The 21,365-nt window shown below is 38.8% G+C and overlaps 1 protein-coding gene across 1 annotated transcript in view; it reads left to right on the top strand.

Moving 5' to 3' along the window:
* The window catches only part of LOC145895908 (uncharacterized), a 57,290-nt gene that overhangs the window by 34,119 nt on the left and 1,806 nt on the right, over positions 1-21,365 (top strand). Inside the window, exons 14-18 of the mRNA XM_082984687.1 lie at positions 9,292-9,312; positions 19,486-19,589; positions 19,808-19,939; positions 20,785-20,949; positions 21,021-21,317. Of these exons, the coding sequence (XP_082840813.1) occupies positions 9,292-9,312; positions 19,486-19,589; positions 19,808-19,939; positions 20,785-20,949; positions 21,021-21,317 (719 nt within the window). The remainder of the gene's footprint in view (positions 1-9,291; positions 9,313-19,485; positions 19,590-19,807; positions 19,940-20,784; positions 20,950-21,020; positions 21,318-21,365) is intronic.

Raw genomic sequence — 21,365 nt, 5'->3', positions numbered from 1 at the left:
GAAGATTCTACTGTCCAACGTTAAATGGAGCCAAAGTAAAGTTATTTCTTGTCAACAAAACCACAAAAAAATTGAGACCTTAATTACAAGAGTTTGGAAAAAAATCACTTCGAAGGTGTATTTTAACTATAAAAGGCAAATAGGTATCGGTGTCTGTTATTCAGTATTGTTTGTCATAATGCCCTTTGTTGAATCTTTCGCACACAGTTAACCACAAAGACGGTTTAAGTATTTCACAGACTTTTGCGACAGATTTCTGTCAACAAATCGGATGTTTGTGACCTCACAATTAACTGCGATGATCAAAGTGACGAAATAAACTGCACAAATGACGGAAGGTTTTATTGCGAAAACAAAGATCTACTGTTCGTTAAGAAGGAGAAGGTAAACACATGTTAATAATAAGCAAAGTTTTGTGTCCTGTGGCAAAGATGTTTTGATTCCGTGTAGTTTGTTACTATTGTGACCGAAATTAATTCAGTTTTCCCGAATTAGGACGAAAGTTATTGGGAGGGCGGGTATGGAAGTTTTAGAACCGATTTAGGAAGACCTTTTCTCCGTTTTTTTGGCGCCAAACTTTTGAAGTTGATCTTCGCGGGATTAAAATGTGCGTTTCGGTCACAAAATAGGTCTGAATAAAGCCATATGAACTTAAGGTTTCTAATTTAGCACTAAAAATGTTTGAGTATCTCTGATGTAAACCAACCGTTTACTCCCAATCTGATCCATGTACTAACCCGGGCCTCCAACCCCAACCATAGTAAACGCTCAGTTCACCCTGCACTAACGGCTCACCGTCAACACAAAAGCTGGGAGCCGAACTACACAGGTGGCTACTTTTATAATTAAATAAACTGACGTCAAATTAAACAATTATATAGAAACACCCAATGTTAAAAGGACTAACACCAAACAACATTAATTTAATTACGACCCACTTCACAAATCATGTTCTTGACACCTAATCACACAAGCACACCTTAACGTTTGCCACCAGATGAGAACTGCCAGTTTACCAAATTTATTCTTATTGTTGTCGCAAGATTTCTGGTCAATTAGCGCGTCACACGCCTTCCACGTACACAAAACTACACGTGCATATTGCAGTACACTTTTGTTTATCCAATTTCAACAGTCCCGTTGTTCACCAATTACATACAAAACAGTAATTTCGCATTATGTTGTTTACAGACGCCAATATGACCAACTTAACTACAAAATTTTCTTTAATTTACTCCACATAGAAATTCAATGGAGTCGGAGACTGCTCTGATTGGTCAGACGAGTGCCCAACAAATACAAAAGTGATCAACGAAAACATATTTTCATCACGATACGAGTTGATTGCGAACCCATTTCTACGAGCCGTTGTGTGGATAATGGGGATGCTCGCCATTGCCGGAAATTTGGTAAATTAAACTAAGTTTTGTCTTTGTTGCGCAATAAGAACACGTGTTACATTCCTCCAATTTGTTTTGAGGTTGTCATGGTGATGGAAGGCAAAACGTTGGCGACGACACAATCACAATCTGCTGCATTTCGCACAAACCATCTGCTCGTTTTGAATCTATCCGTTTCCGATCTACTCATGGGAGTTTATCTGATCATGCTGGGAGCCGCTGGTGTCAGATACTCCGGAAATTATTGTGCCAATGACCTTATTTGGAGATCAAGCGGAAATTGCACCACTATGGGGGTATTGGTTTTGCTTTCAAGCGAAACATCGGTGTTTACAATGGTTTTGTTGACCATATTCCGACTGTTTGCTGTGAAGAATGTAAGTGAAACAATTGTATTTGGTTAAATCAGCTATTGCCAGCTTCGTTAAACCGGTGCCGGGCCGTTCCAAAACTTTATGACAACTTTCTCTTTGGAAATCTTCTATCTCCGGAAAGTGGGTAAAGAAAGAGGTAGCAATTTCAGTCCGATGGGATTCGAACTGACAACTACATTCCCCGTGCTTCGAATTGAAAGGAACGCCCAGCTTGCAAACTTATTGCTTTTAATGAAAACACGTTAATTTTCTCTTTTGTTTCAGCCACTCGATGCATCCTTGAAACCGGAATTGAAAACTGTCATCCTTTCCATTATCCTATCCTGGGCATTCTCGTTTACAATTGCTTTTATTCCACTCACAACTCAACTTCAACATTTGTTTGAAACCAAAGCTTGGATGAATGAGAATCCGTTTTATGACAATGTTGCAGTCGACTTTTCTAGTAAGATATTATCATTGATGTTGGTGGTGAAACCAGTTTCGAACGACACTAGCGTTGCGTATACAGGTATGAATAACTTCATGGATCGATTTGTAACTTTTCAACACAACTTCACAAGCAGTGATTCCCAAGAACTCAACACTGCCCTCATGCGAATAAATGATGCTAATCCCTGGATGGATTTTATGGATATTCTTGAGGATTACAATTACACTGAGCTATTTGATATTTCTGGATATTTGGGGTTTGTGTTTTATTTGCGCAAAATTTTAATTTTGTATCCACAAAATTGTTTATGTGTAGATATTACAGCAGCAGCAGTGTTTGCATCAGCAAACTGTATGTAACAACCAACGACAAGGCATGGGGATATTCAATCGCTATTATTACTCTTAACTTCCTGGCCTTCGTGTTCGTTGCAATTACGTATATTTGGATTTACAAGAAGTCAACTGCCAGTGCCAGGCAAGTGAACGAGAGACTAAGAAGTAGAAGGGCGGCAAGACAAGAAAAAGGTAAGCACATTCGTATTTACAGACATATTATACCATTAATGCTGTTTCGGCAGAAATACAAAAGAAAATCATCCGACTGATAGTTACCGATTTTCTCTGCTGGGTTCCAATTTCCATTATGGCATTTGTAAACTTCGGTGGAGTCCCTATGCCTCCAGTGATGTACGCTGTGTCAGCAATCATCCTGCTTCCCATTAACAGCTCTCTAAATCCCCTCATCTATTCCAACGCACCGAAACTGCTTTATGATAGAGTCCGGGATGGCCTACGTACCGTTTTCAGACGTCAACCACAGGAAGAGCAACAAGAAAATGTGGTTGTGTTTGTTAACCGAGAAAACTTACATGTGGTTGAAGCAGAAACCGATCTGTAAATAAACCTTGCATTCAGTTTGTGCAAAATGTGTTTTTTTCCTGGCATCGAATGGATAGAACCAAATATTTTTTTGACGTCACGCGTACCTTCCATGTGTAGAATAATATTTAGTTTGTGATGGCAAAGTTACTACAACACAAAATTGATATTCCAAGTTACAACTTTCCATTTAAAAATCTCACAAGTAGGACAAAGTAACATCTTTGACGACAGACCCAAACAAAAGAACGAAACTACGTGAATTTTGGTTGATGTACGCACTCCGTTTGCTTAGTTTTGTTTATTGGTCGTATGTGGTGGTTCTTCCTTTTATGTACCATGGTTTGAGTCACGTGTTGAGTTGATCGGAATCGTCGTCCACGTTCACACGTCATCCAACACATGGACACTCTTATCATGTGTGAGTGTTGGAATGCTTGACATCAACTTGGGTAGAATCATTTTGGACAAAACTATGATGCGGTGATTCCCCTTGCTTCCACTGACTTCCCTACTACGTTTTGTTTCTGGATCAACGTTTACTTGCAAATATGATGTTGGAAACATTCCATGTAATCAACTCATGGAATACAAACCATTGGCTCATGAAAATATAGTCTGCTACCTTCAAACATCACCAAAAAAATGTTTAAAACACCCCCTCAAAACCCCCTCTCGCACGCCTTGTACATAAACCTCGTCCTGTGTATTTTGTATATCATTGATAATTATATTTTATTGCAAAGAAAAAATGTCGTAAAATTCTTGGCAGGACAAACTCTCTGTGTAAATCGCATCACAATTCACATTCCACCGTCAACTTTGCATCAAATGTTCAGCAGCAAGATTTTTGTTTAAAGTTATTTTTCTAACGATCAATTACTGTTTGGCATTCAATATCAACTGGTTCGTTCGCGGCTAATTTAAACTTCCACAAAAATTCAATCGTTTTGTTGAATGTTTGCTGATTGCGCATATTTACTGATACTTGTTGTTGTTACCAATAAACACAGTGTTGAGAGGGTAAAAGTGTGTGTATTCTTAAACTTGTGGATTCTGATGAGGTTTAAGTTTCAACCACACTTCATAAGTTTGTTGAGGAATTCCTCACCTGTTTGAGTTGGTTCTTGTTTGAATTGTTATTGTGACGAAAACAAAACAGGTTCTTTCCTGTGCTTGATCGCTAAGCAACTACACCCGTGTTTCGCCCTCAACACACCTCCTCGACAAGCCATGGTTACGTTCGAGAAAAAAAGCGGGGATAATTGTTTGCGTTACATCAATGTAACCCATCTCTTGTTGTCGCTTTAAGTCATTTTTTATGAATGATTTAGCTTCAGTGTGGTAAAAAAAACTCGCGCCTGTGGGCGATCGAGTGCGCCGAGCCAAACGACAAATATCGGTCGAAATGAGTAAATTTGTTGCAGACACATGTGGAAAGGGTTGCCCGATCATGAAGTTGGCAACAGCAACGGAGAGAGGAGACCATATTCCCGTAAAGATCAACTCTGAAACAAAGGTAGGTGGCATCGAGGACCAAACGAAGACATCTACAATGTGTGACAGCAACGAGCAACGTTGTTCCAATGTTCCGTCGCTTCGTAATCTTTCTGCTGCAACGTTCGCGGCCAACATTTCCGGTACGTTGGAGAACAGGAAAACACATCGAACGAAACCATTAACTTTTCTTGCACACACAGCTCTTTCATCTGCATAGCAAAACTTTTTGACAGTTTCAAAACTTGCCCACGTTCAGCAAAATTTTCCGTAATCATGTTTATCTCACATAGTTTTTCGGGTATTCTGTAAGTCCGGGATTCGCCGAATGTTTTAATATTCATCCAAACCCGAATGTTGACCGAATCATTTTAATTTTGCACAAAAGTACTTGAACATAAACAATCAATATAAATGTCATGGGCACCGATAAAACCATAAGGGTTATCCTGTCAAGAAGCCAACATTAAATTTGCCAGACTGGCAGGCGAGGAGCGCTGCGCACGAAGCTGTCAATCAACTTGCAACCATTGTTTCATCGTCATAATTATGGAAATATTTAAACGCTGAGCAGGAAATCAGTCGTCAGGCCGTTGAAGAGGGAGGCCGAGTGTTCAAATTAATATCTGCGGGAAAACGAAGCGGGAACTCCGGCAAGGTAAAAATTTAATTTTGCACAAATTCTCAAACATCCTTTAGGGGGTAAGAAGTCAACACAATACTCACAGACTGTTTAATCCGCGCGATTCTATCACCAACTCCAGTGGATATTTTCTTCATCTGACTTTAAATGTCCAAATTTGAGTCAGTAATTAATGCGGGCATCCCAATATGCAAATATTACGAACGAGATGGGCTTCAGATAAAGATATTCGTATTTTATAACCTCATATAAAATGTATTATGATAAAGAATAGCGTTCTAACAATATAGTAATGGTAGGAGTTATTTGATGCAGAAAAATTACTTGGAATGAAAATCTATTATTTACATTTGATTATATATTTCTTTTCATTTGTGTATCAACGACAAAGCTTTCAAGTGGTTACTGCTGCTCATGTTAGGCTTGATCACTTTGAAACCGGCGCCAATGTTGCGAATCCAACACGGTTGTTGGCGATATCGAAACTTGTGTAGAAATCTCACAAAAAAGACACCAAAAACCATCAATGGACCACCTTCTGACATCATGTTAATGCTGCAAAACCTCAAGACCGACGCGAGGATTTACCCGATGAGACATAGAACATGAACTACACACACCATATCAGTACCTTCCTTTATAAATAATGAAATCATCATTTTGTTCATAACTTTTCTTTTTGCAGTTTTGCTACGGTTTCTGTCCAACGCCATTCAAGATGCGAAACATCAATCCACAGTGGACTAATTTCTGAGACAGAATTGTTGATGTATCGATATTTGTTGGACTTCCGTCTGTTTCGGCCAAGCGTGGCTGCCTGTTAGCAACTCTTGTTGCTTGTTTAAGGAATACGTGGATTAAATAGCGCACTTTGTCCTGAAATAAGCAATGTGAAAATTATTGACTCTTCTGCAAACGAACATGGTTAAATAAGTAACGTTTTGATTTAAGAACCTTGTCACCCATACGTTGATCTTGTCTGGCTTTACATGTAGGCGGTACATTTGTGTCATACGCCATCATGTTTGTCCATGGCACAGTGAGTCAAAAAATATCAACACGTCATAAAATACGCCCATATGACTCACAGGCGGTATTGTTCAATCGCCTCCTATGTTTAAAACAGTTATGTTATTAGTTCTCCGAAGTTTGGCAAACAATACAGCGGTGTTGTTCACTCGTTTAAGTCACATTTTTAGTCACATTACAAAACAGAATGACAAAGGAAAACCGTTGATTGTAAATTAGCGTTTTGCTGGTAACTTTGGCAATCGCACATGAATCACGTTTTGCAATATTTGATGTGTGTTTCTTTGTTCATTTATTATGGTCGCAAGCCACTTTCAAAGAACAAATTATTCCTGTCAATTTCGCAATGGTTTTTGCCACTAAAATGGTTCCACCAGGTACACTAATTGGCCCACTCTCAAATAAAATAAAGGTTTGGTTCATCTGGGCGATCAGCATTATAATAGAGTGGTTGTTCTTAACCTTTTTTCTCTCATTTCCCCATTTTTTTGTGAAGGGAATCCTTTTTTCCCACTTGTGTTTAAATTTTTACCATAGAATTTAATTATTGCATTTGCGCTATATCTGTAATACACTTTAGACATTTTTAGGTGGATACAGAACATAACAACTACCTTCGTACACTTGGTGCCCACTAATTACCCACAAACACCATATAATTTCCCACTAATGGGAACTTTCCCACAGGTAAAACGCATTTGTATTTTTAGGTGTTGAAGATTTGGAAAAAAATTAGCTTGCAAGCAAACATATTTGCTACAATTTAAGATGCAGAAGTATAACAAAAAGTTACTTCTTCGCATACAGTTGGTCACCTAAAACAAACAAAAATATTGTCTCCAACCTTTTTTGTCTACAGTCACAAGTACAATGGATATATATTTATTAGTTTTGTGTTCCAAATGAATTCTTTTAGGAAATATCTGCATACCAGGGAGTTTTCAAAGCATGCCACCAGAGAATGTTGTGAAGCAAAAAAACAAAACTCGTTCTTTACTACGAGGACATCGTGGTCAATGCAATCTTCAACGTGAGAAAGATGGTTGAATTCCTTCCAAATGCCGCAATTTACCCGAAAAACCTGGAAGATCGACTCGCCTGTCTCCGCTTGGAACTCGCAGTTTTCGCCGAACGAAAGCCATGCCTGTAATCATTTGAAACTTATTCACCAGACGTACGGGAAGTAATCAATAAGAACATAATACTGTATTCACAGAAACAGGATGCCTATAGCGCAGCTTGGATATCATTTGTGTATAACCTCACAATTTCCATTTGGAAGAAGACCTTGCTGTTTGTATTTTGAGTGAACATTATTCCAGCGTTTTTTCATTACGTCATCTATATGATAAATCTTGCAAAGCATTTGGAAGTAAAAAACCCTGTGTGTATGGACTAATTCTGTTCATGCAAAGTGGTTGCTATAAACTACGTCATTTCTACAACTTTGCAAAAATATGATAGCCTATATTTATCAGGTATTTAAATGGAGACTCATGAAAAATACTTAGGTTAATGAAATACAAGCAGAAAACGTTTTGTGGAATATTGCAGTATATTCATACAAGCGCTCAAACACGTTTGTTCTGCAACATTTTAACAAACACTTGTCACCGTTGTTTATTATCACATGTGCTATCAATGTAGGCTCCACTTCTCACAAAAATATTACTGTGGGCAGTAAAATCTGGACAAGAAAGGTTGATTTGCTTCTGTTGCAATCATCTGTAAAAGCAGATAATAGGTAGTTGCAATAAAAGCGTGTGCCACAAACGACAACATCAAAACCATTAGACCACCAATTTTGCTGGGAACATATCTGCATATGTTAAAGAGCCTCTAACTTTAAATCATTGTAAATTAAAAAAAACCTCATGGACTGTTTACAAAAAGACGAAAATCTTGAAGAGCGAAAGCTATTGTCTCGCGAGGACATTGCAGAAGGGCTTAATTTATGCTTAAACGCGACCTACTTCTCTTTTTGAGGGATTTCTAACCAACAGGTATTTGGAATGGCGATGGGTGATTGCCAATGCGGTAATGGAGACGATTGAAAATAGGGCGCTTGCAACATTTGCACATCTTCCTCGTTTTTGGAGGCCTTGAGTTGATGATACGCATTGCATTATCGATATTTCGGTCCTCAAGTCCTTCCTTGCCCACCTGAACGGCATTGGCGATTCTATAAAGTTTACTCTAGAGGAAGAAATTGATAAGAAACTACCATTCTTGGATGTGGAAATATACCGAAACGTGGGTGGCAAAATCGGCACTCGCGTCTACCGTAAGCCGACTCACGAAAACCGCTACCTTTCCTTCTAGTCGGCGCATCTATTACAACACAAAAAGGCGGTTCTGAAGTCCCTTATAGCAAGAGCTGATATTTTGAACTCAAGCGAAGAAGATCATGACGAAGAGATCAATATCATTCGACACGAGCTGCGGGAAAACTCGTACCCCTCGTGGATATCACGTAGAAGGTCGGGCGTCACATCGAATGACCCGACGCCAACCTTCGGTTCGGTGGTTCTTTCCTATGTCCCCACACTCACCGAGATTTTACAGCGGATGCTGACCGATTATGACATTAGGGTCTACATTAGGCCCCACACAACATTCCGTAGATTATTGTCGCACCTCATTACTACGGAAGCAGCGGAACAAAAATGAGTGGTTTACTCAATTCCATGTGGAGAGTGCGAGGGGGTCTACTTCAGGGATAGCGGAAGAGCCCTGAAAACCAGAATTAAGAAGCACCGCCGCGACGTTGCATCAAAGTCACAAGGAAGACAGCGTTGAGCAAGCATGCTGCCTTAAAAGGTCATCGGATTGCCTTCGACAAGGACGAGGTTCTTGAAAGGGAGGTGGATCATACAAAGCGCCGTTTTCTAGAAGCGATCCATATCCACAAGAACAAGCGCTGTGTTAATGGTAGGAAACAGTGCGTATATTTCCTGGTGCTTTACAACAACTTGCTGTAACTGTTGTTTCCAGCCCTTTTTATAACATCACGTGATATCATAAGCGGTGTTAGCGTTATCTTTTCGTGTTGGTTGTGTGCTGAACCATTAGCCTATGAAAGCTTAGCTGGATAGCAAGCGAAGCGTCGGTGATTATAAGTTACGGTTTTATGTGAAAAACGAACTATTAAAATATAATATGCCTGATAGGAACAGCAACATTATCTTTGTACTTTATACAGGTGTTAACACCACAGGGCGCGCTATTGCCAAGGGCTTCACATAAAGATATTCGCATTTTCAACATAACGACGTAATGTATTATGATGAATAATACTGCTTCAACATTATAGTAATGGTTGGAGTTATTTAATGCAGCCTACATATATGCAGTCGTTTGACATAACGACGTTATATTACGCCATCAGGTTGTTGACCGCACGTGGTCATTAAAAAAAATATTGGATTTGATGGCCGTAAAACAATTTGATTGGTTTTTACCAGCGTGCATTGAGTTAAACATATGTTCATTGACATTGCAAGCGATTTGTTTAATCCAGTGTTTCTCAAACTTTTTTTTTAGTACCGCCCCACAAACACCTTAGTCATTTAACAACGCCCAACAGAACAGACAAAAAACATAGCGAATTTATTTGTTGCTTGTCAATTAATGCGATGGGTGACGTTGGTGGAATGACACCAATTTCGTCTGATTTCTAATATTTGAATACCAAACTCTAGTTAACAACAAGTAAACCATACCACCGAAAATCCTCATTTTGACGTCTAGTTCAGCATGCGAGAAAAGACCTTTTTGCGGTAGCATAAATTATACAAAGATTGAACTGAATCATTTGGGCCAGTGATTCCCAACCTTTTTGTGGTTGCGTACAACTTGGAGGTAAAACAATTTCGTTGTGTACCACCTAATTGAGTGTTACAAAGTAACATAGGGGATGAACTATCCAAAATTTTGAAATCAGTTACGTTTTATTAAATTCGAACTATACCCGCAAATTACGGAAAGATGCTCACGTACCACCTGGAATGCGGTCGCGTACTACTAGTTGTACACGTACCACCGGTTGGGAAACACTGACTTACGCTATAAGAGAAAATTTGCCCTGTCACAAAGCGCTCATTTATTTCCTAGCGCTCCCCAATCGCCCATTTGGTCTCCAGCGCCCCCCGTACGATTGCGCCCATTTTGGGAACCACTTGTTTAATCAAATATACACAATATCTTGCACGATTACATTTTTAACTGAATCATGAAAGTTGCAGCATCACTAAATATTCACAAATCCCAACATTTTTATTTTTTGCGCTAACTACGCTGTTGAACAACAAATATGAACACAAAATATCATGAGTCGATGAAACCATTTATGGAATAAATCCAAATTGTCCCAGACGAAGTCCAAGTTTAGCCCGAAGGGAAACAAACATGACTTGTGTCCCCAAGTTCAGTCCCATTTACTTGAAGTAAGAAGTTTCTTATTTGTGAGGCAGAGATGCGTTCGTAAGTAAGCAAAACACAATTACGCCGTGAATAAATATTGCGTCACGTGATATTAGTTTGTAGAAAGACAATCGTATGGAAGCCGCGCAATGCCCGACCGTGTGGCCCTTGTGCCCTAGCCTCAGTCTCGTGTTGGGACAACAGGAAGTGCAAAGAAAAAACAAATATCGTCATAATGAATAGGGAGGTAAAAGGAACAATGCAGAATATCCATATTGTTTGCGTAACAATGCCTGTCTATATTTAATCGCTGGCGATGTTTAGTACGAAAGCAAATCTAAGGACAATAATAATGTTGCATGAATATAGACTGGGCATCATACTTAACAATATACATTGATATATTGGTATTTCCCTAGGGAAAATTTTTCGTTGGAGATGGATATTTAGCTGTGATCTAGGCTAGCTAATTTGCCAACAATTTTTCAACCTTATACAGGTATGCGTAGATTGGTTGTTGCGAATCCACGTCAACAAACATTATATCAGATATTAAGAATTCAATGAAACTAGCAGAAGTTTCGAATTGAGTCAGCTGATTTATTAGTAAAAAATCGATTTCGCCTGAACTGGCATCCTCAGTTTCTGCAAATTCGAATTTGCAAATAAAACACAGAAAGCTATACGGTAAATAAATCCAAGAATAAAATAAATTAAAATAAAATATAACATAAAAATTAGCTGACTCAATTCGAAACTTCTGCTAGTTTCATTGAATTCTTAATACTAAATAGGAGATTGGTGTCGCTGATTAGTAAACAATGCCAACCAGAGGGCTAGATTCGGAAAAAACTAAGGGAACAGTATTATTATATCAGATAAAGTCGTTTAATTCTGGTCACTTTGCGAGGATTTCTTAAACTATAACAACTCAAAACATTTTGTGTTGCTGCAAAAGTCGTTGGTTGATCAGAGGGAGGATTTGAGACGGATCAGGGCAGGGTCCGACAGACGAAAAATGGGAGCAAGGTTTGTGAGCTATTTAAATTCTTAACATGGTAAAATATAGCCACATTTTTGTCGGAAAAACAATAAATAGGCTTATTTTTGGCGCGGGATAATAATGAACATAAATATCTACCATGTCTAAGCGTGGACGTTTAAATTTTAGTCTGTTATTTCTATGCAAGTCTCAGCATGGTTGGGGCTACGGTTTTTGAGTGAGGTTAAACTCGGTCTGGTCTGTGATCGAGTTAACAGGTGTTATTGACTTGCACGGTGTCTCACGCTTCTCCAGGCGCATTGTGAGCCCGGGACGAAATTTTGGTTTCTTAATATCGCACAAAAATTATGCCTGGTCATAATCTGATAGCTGGTTATAAACGGTCGCTTACAATATTTGCCCGCTTTTTGTAAGCGATGGAATCCCGAAGGATCGGCTGGAGTAAACTAAACGTGGTTTAAAGTATTTAAATCAGACATATGGTTGAACCAGTGTGGAGATTAAACTTTTGTTTTCCAAAAATGACAATAAAACCCTTTGAATAAGCTTTACCAAAAATATGAATGGTTCCGTGAGCTGTCGAGATTTGGCGAAAACTACTATATATTTTTTCTAGGCGTTTGGGCAACAAGCGGATGAGAATATAAACAAAGAGAAAAAAGTGACGACAGTTTATCTAAAAAGCCATTGAAATTTTGGCGATTGCCAGTTAACTTAAATAACATTGCAGTGTTCCTTGGACTTAAAGTTTGTAAAACTAAAATCCACGATGACGTCATTCCCCTGATATAGAGAAACATATCATTGCAAGATATAAACTCTTTGTGTTTTTATCAGGTATTGGTTGAAGGTGGTTGGAATCCTGCTCTCCTTCATCACAATTGCTTCAGCACGGCGTAGACTCAGCGAAAGTAAGTATTTTTTTACAAATCATAAACTCTCAATTAAGTTAATATATTGGTTCGTTATACAGATTTTGATGGATTTCAAATCGATTTACGTTCATGTGTTTTGTGCAGAGTTCACTTGCGATGATGGGAGGGAGGTGAGGGCTGGGTGGTTTTGTGATGGTCGTGGTCCCGTTTGCTGGGACGGAAGTGATGAGAAACCAGCCAATTATTCCACTTATCCTGAAAACCTCACCAGTCCTTACATGAGGTGAAAGCACTTAAATATGTTCCCTACTTTCGTTATATTAGTGTTGACCAACCAATAGACGATGTTATCAGGGTTTGACTTTTGTTAAAATAATGAATTTGAACAGTTTATAATAAAGTCGAGTCAAATAAAAAAGTTTCAAAACCCCACGCGTTCAGAAGTGTTTTCAATATTGCAAGGGAATTATTGATTGCGAAACACTCACACGTAACAATAATATTGTTGAGGTAAGAAGTGGCCAGTGGGTGGCGCAAAGAGTGAATCTAAGATTAGTAAAGGTTTATATCAGGGTTGGCCAACACGTCGATCGCATCACTGTTTGCGCTGAATTTACAAAATTTTAAATAAACGTAATCGTCAATCTTTTTGCCTAATTTACCGAGAAAACCAAACGTTTCATCTTCGCCTTTTTAACATATTGTTCTTAAATTGAGCATTGTTACCAAACACGTGGCAATGTTGCGCAACACGTGGCATTATGATCAAACATGTGGAATTGTTCGGTAATAAAAAGGAGCAACACTCTGTGCCTTTATTACCAGTATCAGGTTTCCTCAGGAAAACATTTTTGGCGCAAAACGAAAGTTAAAATATTTTTGATATTGTAGGTGGCATAAATACGTTACAATCATGATGCATTTACTTCTAAAACTTTGTGTTAAGGAATTGACTATTGTAGCGCACGAAAAGTGTATACCCACTAGCAAGTTTCATGGCAAAGATTTTTAGCAGGCGCTGCTTATGTTATACACAACCCACTAGCAAGAAGGTTGATTAATTTATATTTATAGAATGTTTGACATCGGCCAGGACGCCTTTAGGAAAGGTGTTGTCCCTGTTCCGCTGGATAGTGAGCTTAAAGTTTATGGACTGTTTGAGGGACTTGATGAGGTGTTGGGGGATGTTGTTCGAAGGGCAAGGGTCACTGCGGATTCAGTTACGGGTTTTTCAAATGGTATGGCAACATAGAGGTGTCCAGAAGGGCTGTAAGGGTTGTGGCGTAGGGTGTATTAGGTTGTGGGAGTTTGGGAAAGTTTAGGTGTGCAGCGGTGTCAAAGTAGGTGGTGTTCATATTAAGAAGTGCGTGTTTCTAATTCAAAGGTCGAGTAATTCAGGGAATTTCAAGGTTATATTCAATGAGGGATAGTTTGTGTGTTGTGGGGGTTTCCAGTATATGCGGGAATTGTAATATTGTTTTAAAAGGAGAGAGAGGTGAGAAGTCAGCAAAGAGGGGGATGTTGACCGCGCCGTAACAACCAATCCCTGCAGCGGCACCGAGTTTAAGAGGATGGGACCGGAAGTTCTAAATGCACACACGTGTGTACGAAGTATAGGCGCCATTGTCAAAAACAATAACATAAGTACAAGATATTGGCTTGCTAAACACAGTTTGTGTTGAAGTCATTTGGTACTATTGCCTTATAGTTATACATAACCTTCCCTCCGAGCATAAGATTATAACATGTGCCGCATGTACAACTAATCTAGAAACACTGGTAGTTTGTGTTGTTACAACGGCATGGACTTCATTCGGAGCAGCGGTATTTTGAATGTACTTTGCCACATAGACATTTAAGTTGCACGCATGCTGTTGCGTATGTAGTGTGGCAGTACGATGTTTTCTTCCGTTTGTGGGACCGCATTTCGGTAATGCCGTCGTCCCGCATAGTTGACTTGTGGCAACTGGTTGCGTGGGTGCTTCAGTAGGAACCCCTGGGCGGTATCGTTTTTTACCACACCGGGATTTGAACCCAGGTTAAGATACGGGTCAGGCGTCTGTCTTGCTCTTATCTACGGTTTTGCTGTGGTTTTACACCTGCGTCTGCTATTCGTTCATTGACATTTGTCGAAATCCTTTCAAAGGAATAGAAATCTTCGCGAAAGATTTGATAAATTTGGCATTGCTTGACAGAGTTCTAGACACGAATAATTACCTGATTCCAATAGTTTTCTCCACCTTGTTCTCCGTATGGATGCACCTAGTTTGGTGCCCAACGGATGACGGTGGCTGTATCGTCACCACAAAGTAGAAGTATTTGCCTGACCGGATGGTGAACTGTTTGCAGGTCACAGAATTTATAATATTTGCTCCAATTTACTATCTATTAGTTATTTTTCAGCAGATGTAAGGCAAAATTATTGTAAAGTTGTAGGCTGTGTATTGTTATTCACATATCTGCATACCCAGTCGTGCATGACTAATTGGCATTAATCTGGTTTATTTAAACCAAACCTAACATTTACTGATTATCAGCCATGACGACTCTTCATGTCTAAACAATAACTAACACAAATCTCCCGAAACTTTTGTTATATGATGTAATACTTTACTTTTGTTACAGTTGCGACAACAACTTTGACTACTGGGATTCAAACAAAGTATGCGCCCTAAGAGTGGAAGAGTTTTGCAAAGGAATAATCCAATGTGTTGGCAAAACACTGTGTGACATCTGCCCCTTACACTCCCAGTGTCGTTCGACTGTTTGTGATGGGGATCTTTGCAATGACATTCCAGCTTTCCAACACTGGAATAATGGACATGGATTCAAATGTGTTCGGAATGGAAGGAATTGCAATCTTCCGCAAATGTTTCTATGGGATGACATTTCTGATTGTGATGATAAATCTGATTTGTGTTACAACTCGGAGAATGGAGATGTCAGGTATTTTGTTTTTGATTGTGTTTTGCATATGCGTACTTGCCAGCATTGCCCCAGACTTCCCTCTCCCAATGTGTTTCTTATCTTACTATATATCATATTTTCTTTTAACGCCATTGGATCAGTGTTTCTACTGGCGTCATTCTTCCTATTGAAGTGAAAACGAAAAAAAAGAAACGTTTTAGAGTAAAATATAATTTTAGTCATATGAGCTTTGCTGTTTATATTAATGGTTATAAATAATAAAATAAACAGCTTTACCTGCCTGCCTATGGGCAAAGTATGGCATCTATAAACAAATTTGTTATTGCAGAGATATTCGTACTTCTTCATCGCTGAACGAACGACTGTGTTTCCAATGTACAAATGACCCTATGATCATCTCAAGGTCAAGTGTTTGTGATGACGTCATAGATTGCCCTGATATGAGTGATGAAGCCAGTTGTAATGGGAAATTCCATCAGCAATGTAGCAACAACAATATAGGGTATTTTTGTAGTTTTGAAAATACCTTTTATTTCGTTGATGCTAATAACTATTAATTTTATTTAGTTCAAAATCACGTTGTAATTGTTTCGACAATAATGGAGTCTGCTATAACACATTGGATGCAGCCAACTTTTCCTGTAACTCAAAAAATGAAATCTGCGACAAGCTTGCTCATTGTCTGGGGAATTACCCATGTGAGTACCTCTGCCCCTCCCACTTCCAGTGTCCAAATTCAGCTTGTTGGAAACGTTCGACTGTTTGTGATGGCGATCCTTGCAATGACTGTCCAGCTTTCCAACACTGGAATAATGGACATGGATTCAAATGTGTTCGGAATGGCAGGAATTGCAATCTTCCGCAGATGTTTCTATGGGACGGCATTGCAGATTGTGATGATAAATCTGATTTGTGTTACACCTCGGAAAATGGAGATGTCAGGTATTTGTGAACTGTTGTGGTTGGTTGAAAATACCTTTCGCTGAGATAAGACGGAATTGACTTGTGTCATTTGCAGAGACATTCGAAGTTTGGGGACCTTTAATCATCGTTCATGCTTCCAATGTACAAATGACCCTATGATCATCTCAAGGTCACGTGTTTGTGATGACGTCATCGACTGTCCCGACAAAAGTGACGAATGTTTTTGTCAACCTGGGAAAACTAAAGATTGTGGCAAGTTTCATTAGTAAGTGATAAAGCATTAGTTTATTCTTTGAATTAAAACCATTGACATCAAATGCGTCACCAGAATTCTATGACTTGCAAAAGTGTAAAGTTTGTTAAGTGTCTGTAATTACAACATGACTTGTTTTCATTGGCCTGACTGGTTTTCATTGGCATGACTCATGAATAATGCAGTTTAAAATGATGTATTTCGCCGCTGCAGGAAAATACCCTTTCCTTTACTGTCATGACATCATATAGGCGTTTTAGACCTTGAATACAAAGTATTGCAGTCGAAAAAGACTTTAAATGCAAGTCATCGCATATCTGGGCACTACAAGCGAGCAACCTTTGTGGCGCAACAGTGTTTCAATAATGGGCGACCAACCATAGGAAATTTGCATATTATCAAATTGACAGTTTTTGTTGTTGGGTTAAAGTGGTTTCAATATGTTTGTCTGTTCCTCAGCTACCCTGCAGTACGTGTTTGGAGGTTAAGCGTCTTTTAGTAATTTTGGGTCAGTTCTGAGTTGAATTCCCGTGTATGGGTTTTATAAACTTATATTTAATTACTACAGGAGTCGCAAGTAAACGTCATCTGCATTCAATTGGAGTTTTTAATTACAAAATAAACGCGAAACATTCAAATATTTTCAGTGTGGATGAGGAAGTGAAGAACGACTGTTCAACAACAACAACAACCAACTACATACAGGGGGAGTGGTGGTGTGTAAGTGAGAATGCATAACTTATTGTTTAGTCGAAAATAAGTTTACCAGACTTAATGAAAATGGTTTAGATGTTTACGTACATTTGTAGGTTCTTACCAACACAATGTACTTACTCACTTGCTGGACAAATTCCAGTTTAACCAAAAGTTTACAACAATGTTTACGCAGTCAAACGTAATTATTACAGCAACTTACAAAGATTTTGGCTTATTTCGCCAAACGTGAATATTTGTTACCTCAAAGGTTTGGTTTCTGTTGTTTTCTAAACTACCGCCAGGAAAGGCCGACCAAAAGAGTCATAAATGATTCATTTAATTCGCCACAATCAACCACAAAAACTAGAAATGATGCTGGAATCATTTTCAAATTAAAGTCAATGCAAAGAGGAAAGTTAAAGTTACCAAAAAATGGCGTCATGTAATGTCACTGAGCAAAAAAACGCACCAACCCCGTCTCATCGATGTACAGAGTAATGTCGTTGCTGCTATACCCTTTGGTCTTCAGATAATTAGGGACAATAAATCCTTTGGTTTGTAACGTCACAGTGACATATTTTTGTGTGATGTAAAACCCTGTCCTGACCTTTGACGTAACGTAATCTGTTTATTCTTCTATGTTTGAAACTATTTGATATCTGCAATAAAAGGCGCCTTCTCCTATCTAAACAATGCATTTTTTCGACGCGAGTGCCTTGTATGATGTTAATTTCGCCACAGTGCAAAAGGTTTACGATTTTTAGTCGCCGCCAGTTTTCGTGTAGTTTTCTACATTGTTAAGTTGACGTAGAACCGAAAAACTTTGGATATAAGTTGGTTGTAGTAGTTTTACGCAAAGTTGCCATGACCGTGTTCATATGCACTTTAAGTGCTTGTGCAAAGATTACGTTGTACAGAAGTTGTTACATACTGGTGAGGAACATTCAGTGACATCATGCACAATAACCACACTACACCTACTTCGTTGCTACAAAACACATTGTTCAACTAATTCCTTCAAAGCGCGTGGCATTCGGCTTCTCTAGGGTGGATATGGCTTTCGCCGTGCAAGACTTCAATTATACGTGATAATAATTATTTACAAAATCCTATTACATTACTAAAGAAATACCTTCAAGGTCGTTAACATTTGGAACTCGTGTTTGTACCGAGTTCCCCAGACGTTTCCTGTGCAACGTTGAAATGGCTGGAATTTATGTGGTATTTGGGTTGCACTAAACCACCCAACACGGCATGTAGTACTGATATGTAATACCCACATTTTTAACAATTGGCACAAAATACCAGCAAACATATCCCTTTTGTGGATACTCAAAGTACTGCGACCACGGCAGAAAGAAAATTGTAAAATGCTGAGAAAACTGCGAAACCTTTCCAACGAGATTTTGCAAGGGGAGCGGCGTGAAAAGTCAATTTTCGTCGCCACACGTTTAAGAGTTAATTCTCGCTTTCGTCACAAATTGTATTTGTTCGTCAAGCTTATTTTGCTATTTTCTATGTTTTTATACCTGATTGTAAAAACTTTAACAAAACTTAAAAAATAAACATCTTGTAATGCATGACAATCACATAGTGATCACATTCCCAGGTATAAAAGTCTCGAACAAGTTTGCTGCCATGACGTCTGTTGCTGTCGATGTGTCGTTGGACGTTTCTAGGTGTCCCACATGGGGACTGTTACCTGACAAATTGAGTTTGTAACAAAAGTTTACGGTCCCTGCTGGTCTGTCGCCACCATATTCACAGATTTTATGGCGATACCTGCTTCAAAACTTATGATAAAACCTAATGTAACAGCCAGGAAATCCCGACAAGCCTGACAACAACTAAAAAAAGATTCGTTTAAAATAATAACAAAAATATTCCTTCCAGCATGAGCAACAAATCGTTCGCACGTGATGTGTTTTACACAGGATGGAGTGTTGCGGGGTTGGGGGAGGTTGTTCGACAACAAACTACTGTGCGATGGGAGGCGAGATTGCGATTTTCGGATGTATAATCTTGACACTGGTCAATCATTCGACCACGATGAAGATCCTCAACTTTGCAAACATCGGAAACACTGCGACACAAAAGACGGACTTCTCAATATTCCTATGTCCAAAGTATGCGACGGTTTCATCGATTGCAAGGATGAAAGTGACGAATATCCAGATGAATTGTGCTCAAAGGAAGGAAGATTCTACTGTCCAACGTTAAATGGAGCCAAAGTAAAGTTATTTGATGTCATAAAAAACCAAAAAAAAATTAAGACCTTAATTACAAGAGTTGGGAAAAAAATCACTTCGAAGCGTTATTTCAACTATAAAAAGCAAATAGGTATCGGTGTCTTTTGTTCAGTATTGTTTGTCATAATGCCCTTTGTTGAATCTTTCGCACACAGTTAACCACAAAGACGGTTTAAGTATTTTACAGACTTTTGCGACAGATTTCTGTCAACAAATCGGATGTTTGTGACCTCACAATTAACTGCGATGATCAAAGTGACGAAATAAACTGCAGAAATGACGGAAGGTTTTACTGCGAAAATAAAGATCCATTGTTCGTTAAGAAGGAGAAGGTAAACACATGTAAACAATATTTAAAGTTTTGTGTCCTGTGGCAAAGATGTTTTGATTCCGTGCATGTTACTGTTGTGACCGAAATTAATTCAGCGATCCCGAATTAGGACAAAAGTTATTGGGATGCCGGGTATGGAAGTTTTTGAACCGATTTAGGAAGACCTTTTCTCCGTTTTTTTGGCGCCAAACATTTAAAGTTGATCTTCGCGGGATTAAAATGTGCGATTCGGTCACAAAATAGGTCTGAAAAAAGCCTTTTGAACTTAAGGTTTCTAATTTAGCACTAAAAATATTTGTGTATCTCTGATGTAAACCAACCGTTTACTCCCAATCTGATCCATGTACTAACCCGGGCCTCCAACCCCAACCATAGTAAACGCTCAGTTCACCCTGCACTAACGGCTCACCGCCAAAACAAAAGTTGGGAGCCAAACTATATAGGTGGCTACTTTTATAATTAAATAAACTGACGTCAAAGTAAAAAATTATATAGAAACACCTAATGTTAAAAGAACCAACACCAAACAACATTAATTTAATTACGACCCACTTCACAAATCATGTTCTTTACACCTAATCACACAAGCACACCTTAACGTTGGCAGCCAGTTTACAAATTTATTCTTATTGTTGTCGCCAGATTTCTGGCCAATTATCGCGTCACACGCCTTCCACGTACACAAAACTACAGATGTATATAGCAGTTCACATTTTTTATCCAATTTTCATAGATCCGTTGTTCACCAATTACATACGAAATAGTAATTTCGCATTATGTTGTTTACGGACACCAATATGACCAACTTAACTACAAAGTTTTCTTAAATTCATATACTTTACATAGAAATTCAATGGAGTCGGCGACTGCTCTGATTGGTCAGACGAGTGCCCAACAAATACAAAAGTGATGAACGAAAACATATTTTCATCACGATACGAGTTGATTGCGAACCCATTTCTACGAGCCATTGTGTGGATAATGGGGATGCTCGCCATTGCCGGAAATTTGGTAAATTAAACTAAGTTTTGTCTTTGTTGCGCAATAAGAACACGTGTTATATTCCTACAATTTGTTTTGAGGTTGTCATGGTGATGGAAGGCAAAACGTTGGCGACGACACAATCACAATCTTCTGCATTTCGCACAAACCATCTGCTCGTTTTGAATCTATCCGTTTCCGATCTACTCATGGGAGTTTATCTCATCATGCTGGGAGCCGCTGGTGTCAGATACTCTGGAAATTATTGTGCCAATGACCTTATTTGGAGATCAAGCGGAAGTTGCACCACCATGGGGGTATTGGCTTTGCTTACTAGCGAAACATCGGTGTTCACAATGGTTCTGTTGACCATATTCCGACTGTTTGCTGTGAAAAATGTAAGTGAAACAATTGTATTTGGTTAAGTCAGCTATAGCCAACTTCGT

Source organism: Ascidia mentula, chromosome 3 (genome assembly GCF_947561715.1).
Source record: "Ascidia mentula chromosome 3, kaAscMent1.1, whole genome shotgun sequence".
Classification (NCBI taxonomy): domain Eukaryota; kingdom Metazoa; phylum Chordata; class Ascidiacea; order Phlebobranchia; family Ascidiidae; genus Ascidia; species Ascidia mentula.
This window is presented reverse-complemented; position numbering and strand designations above follow the sequence as displayed.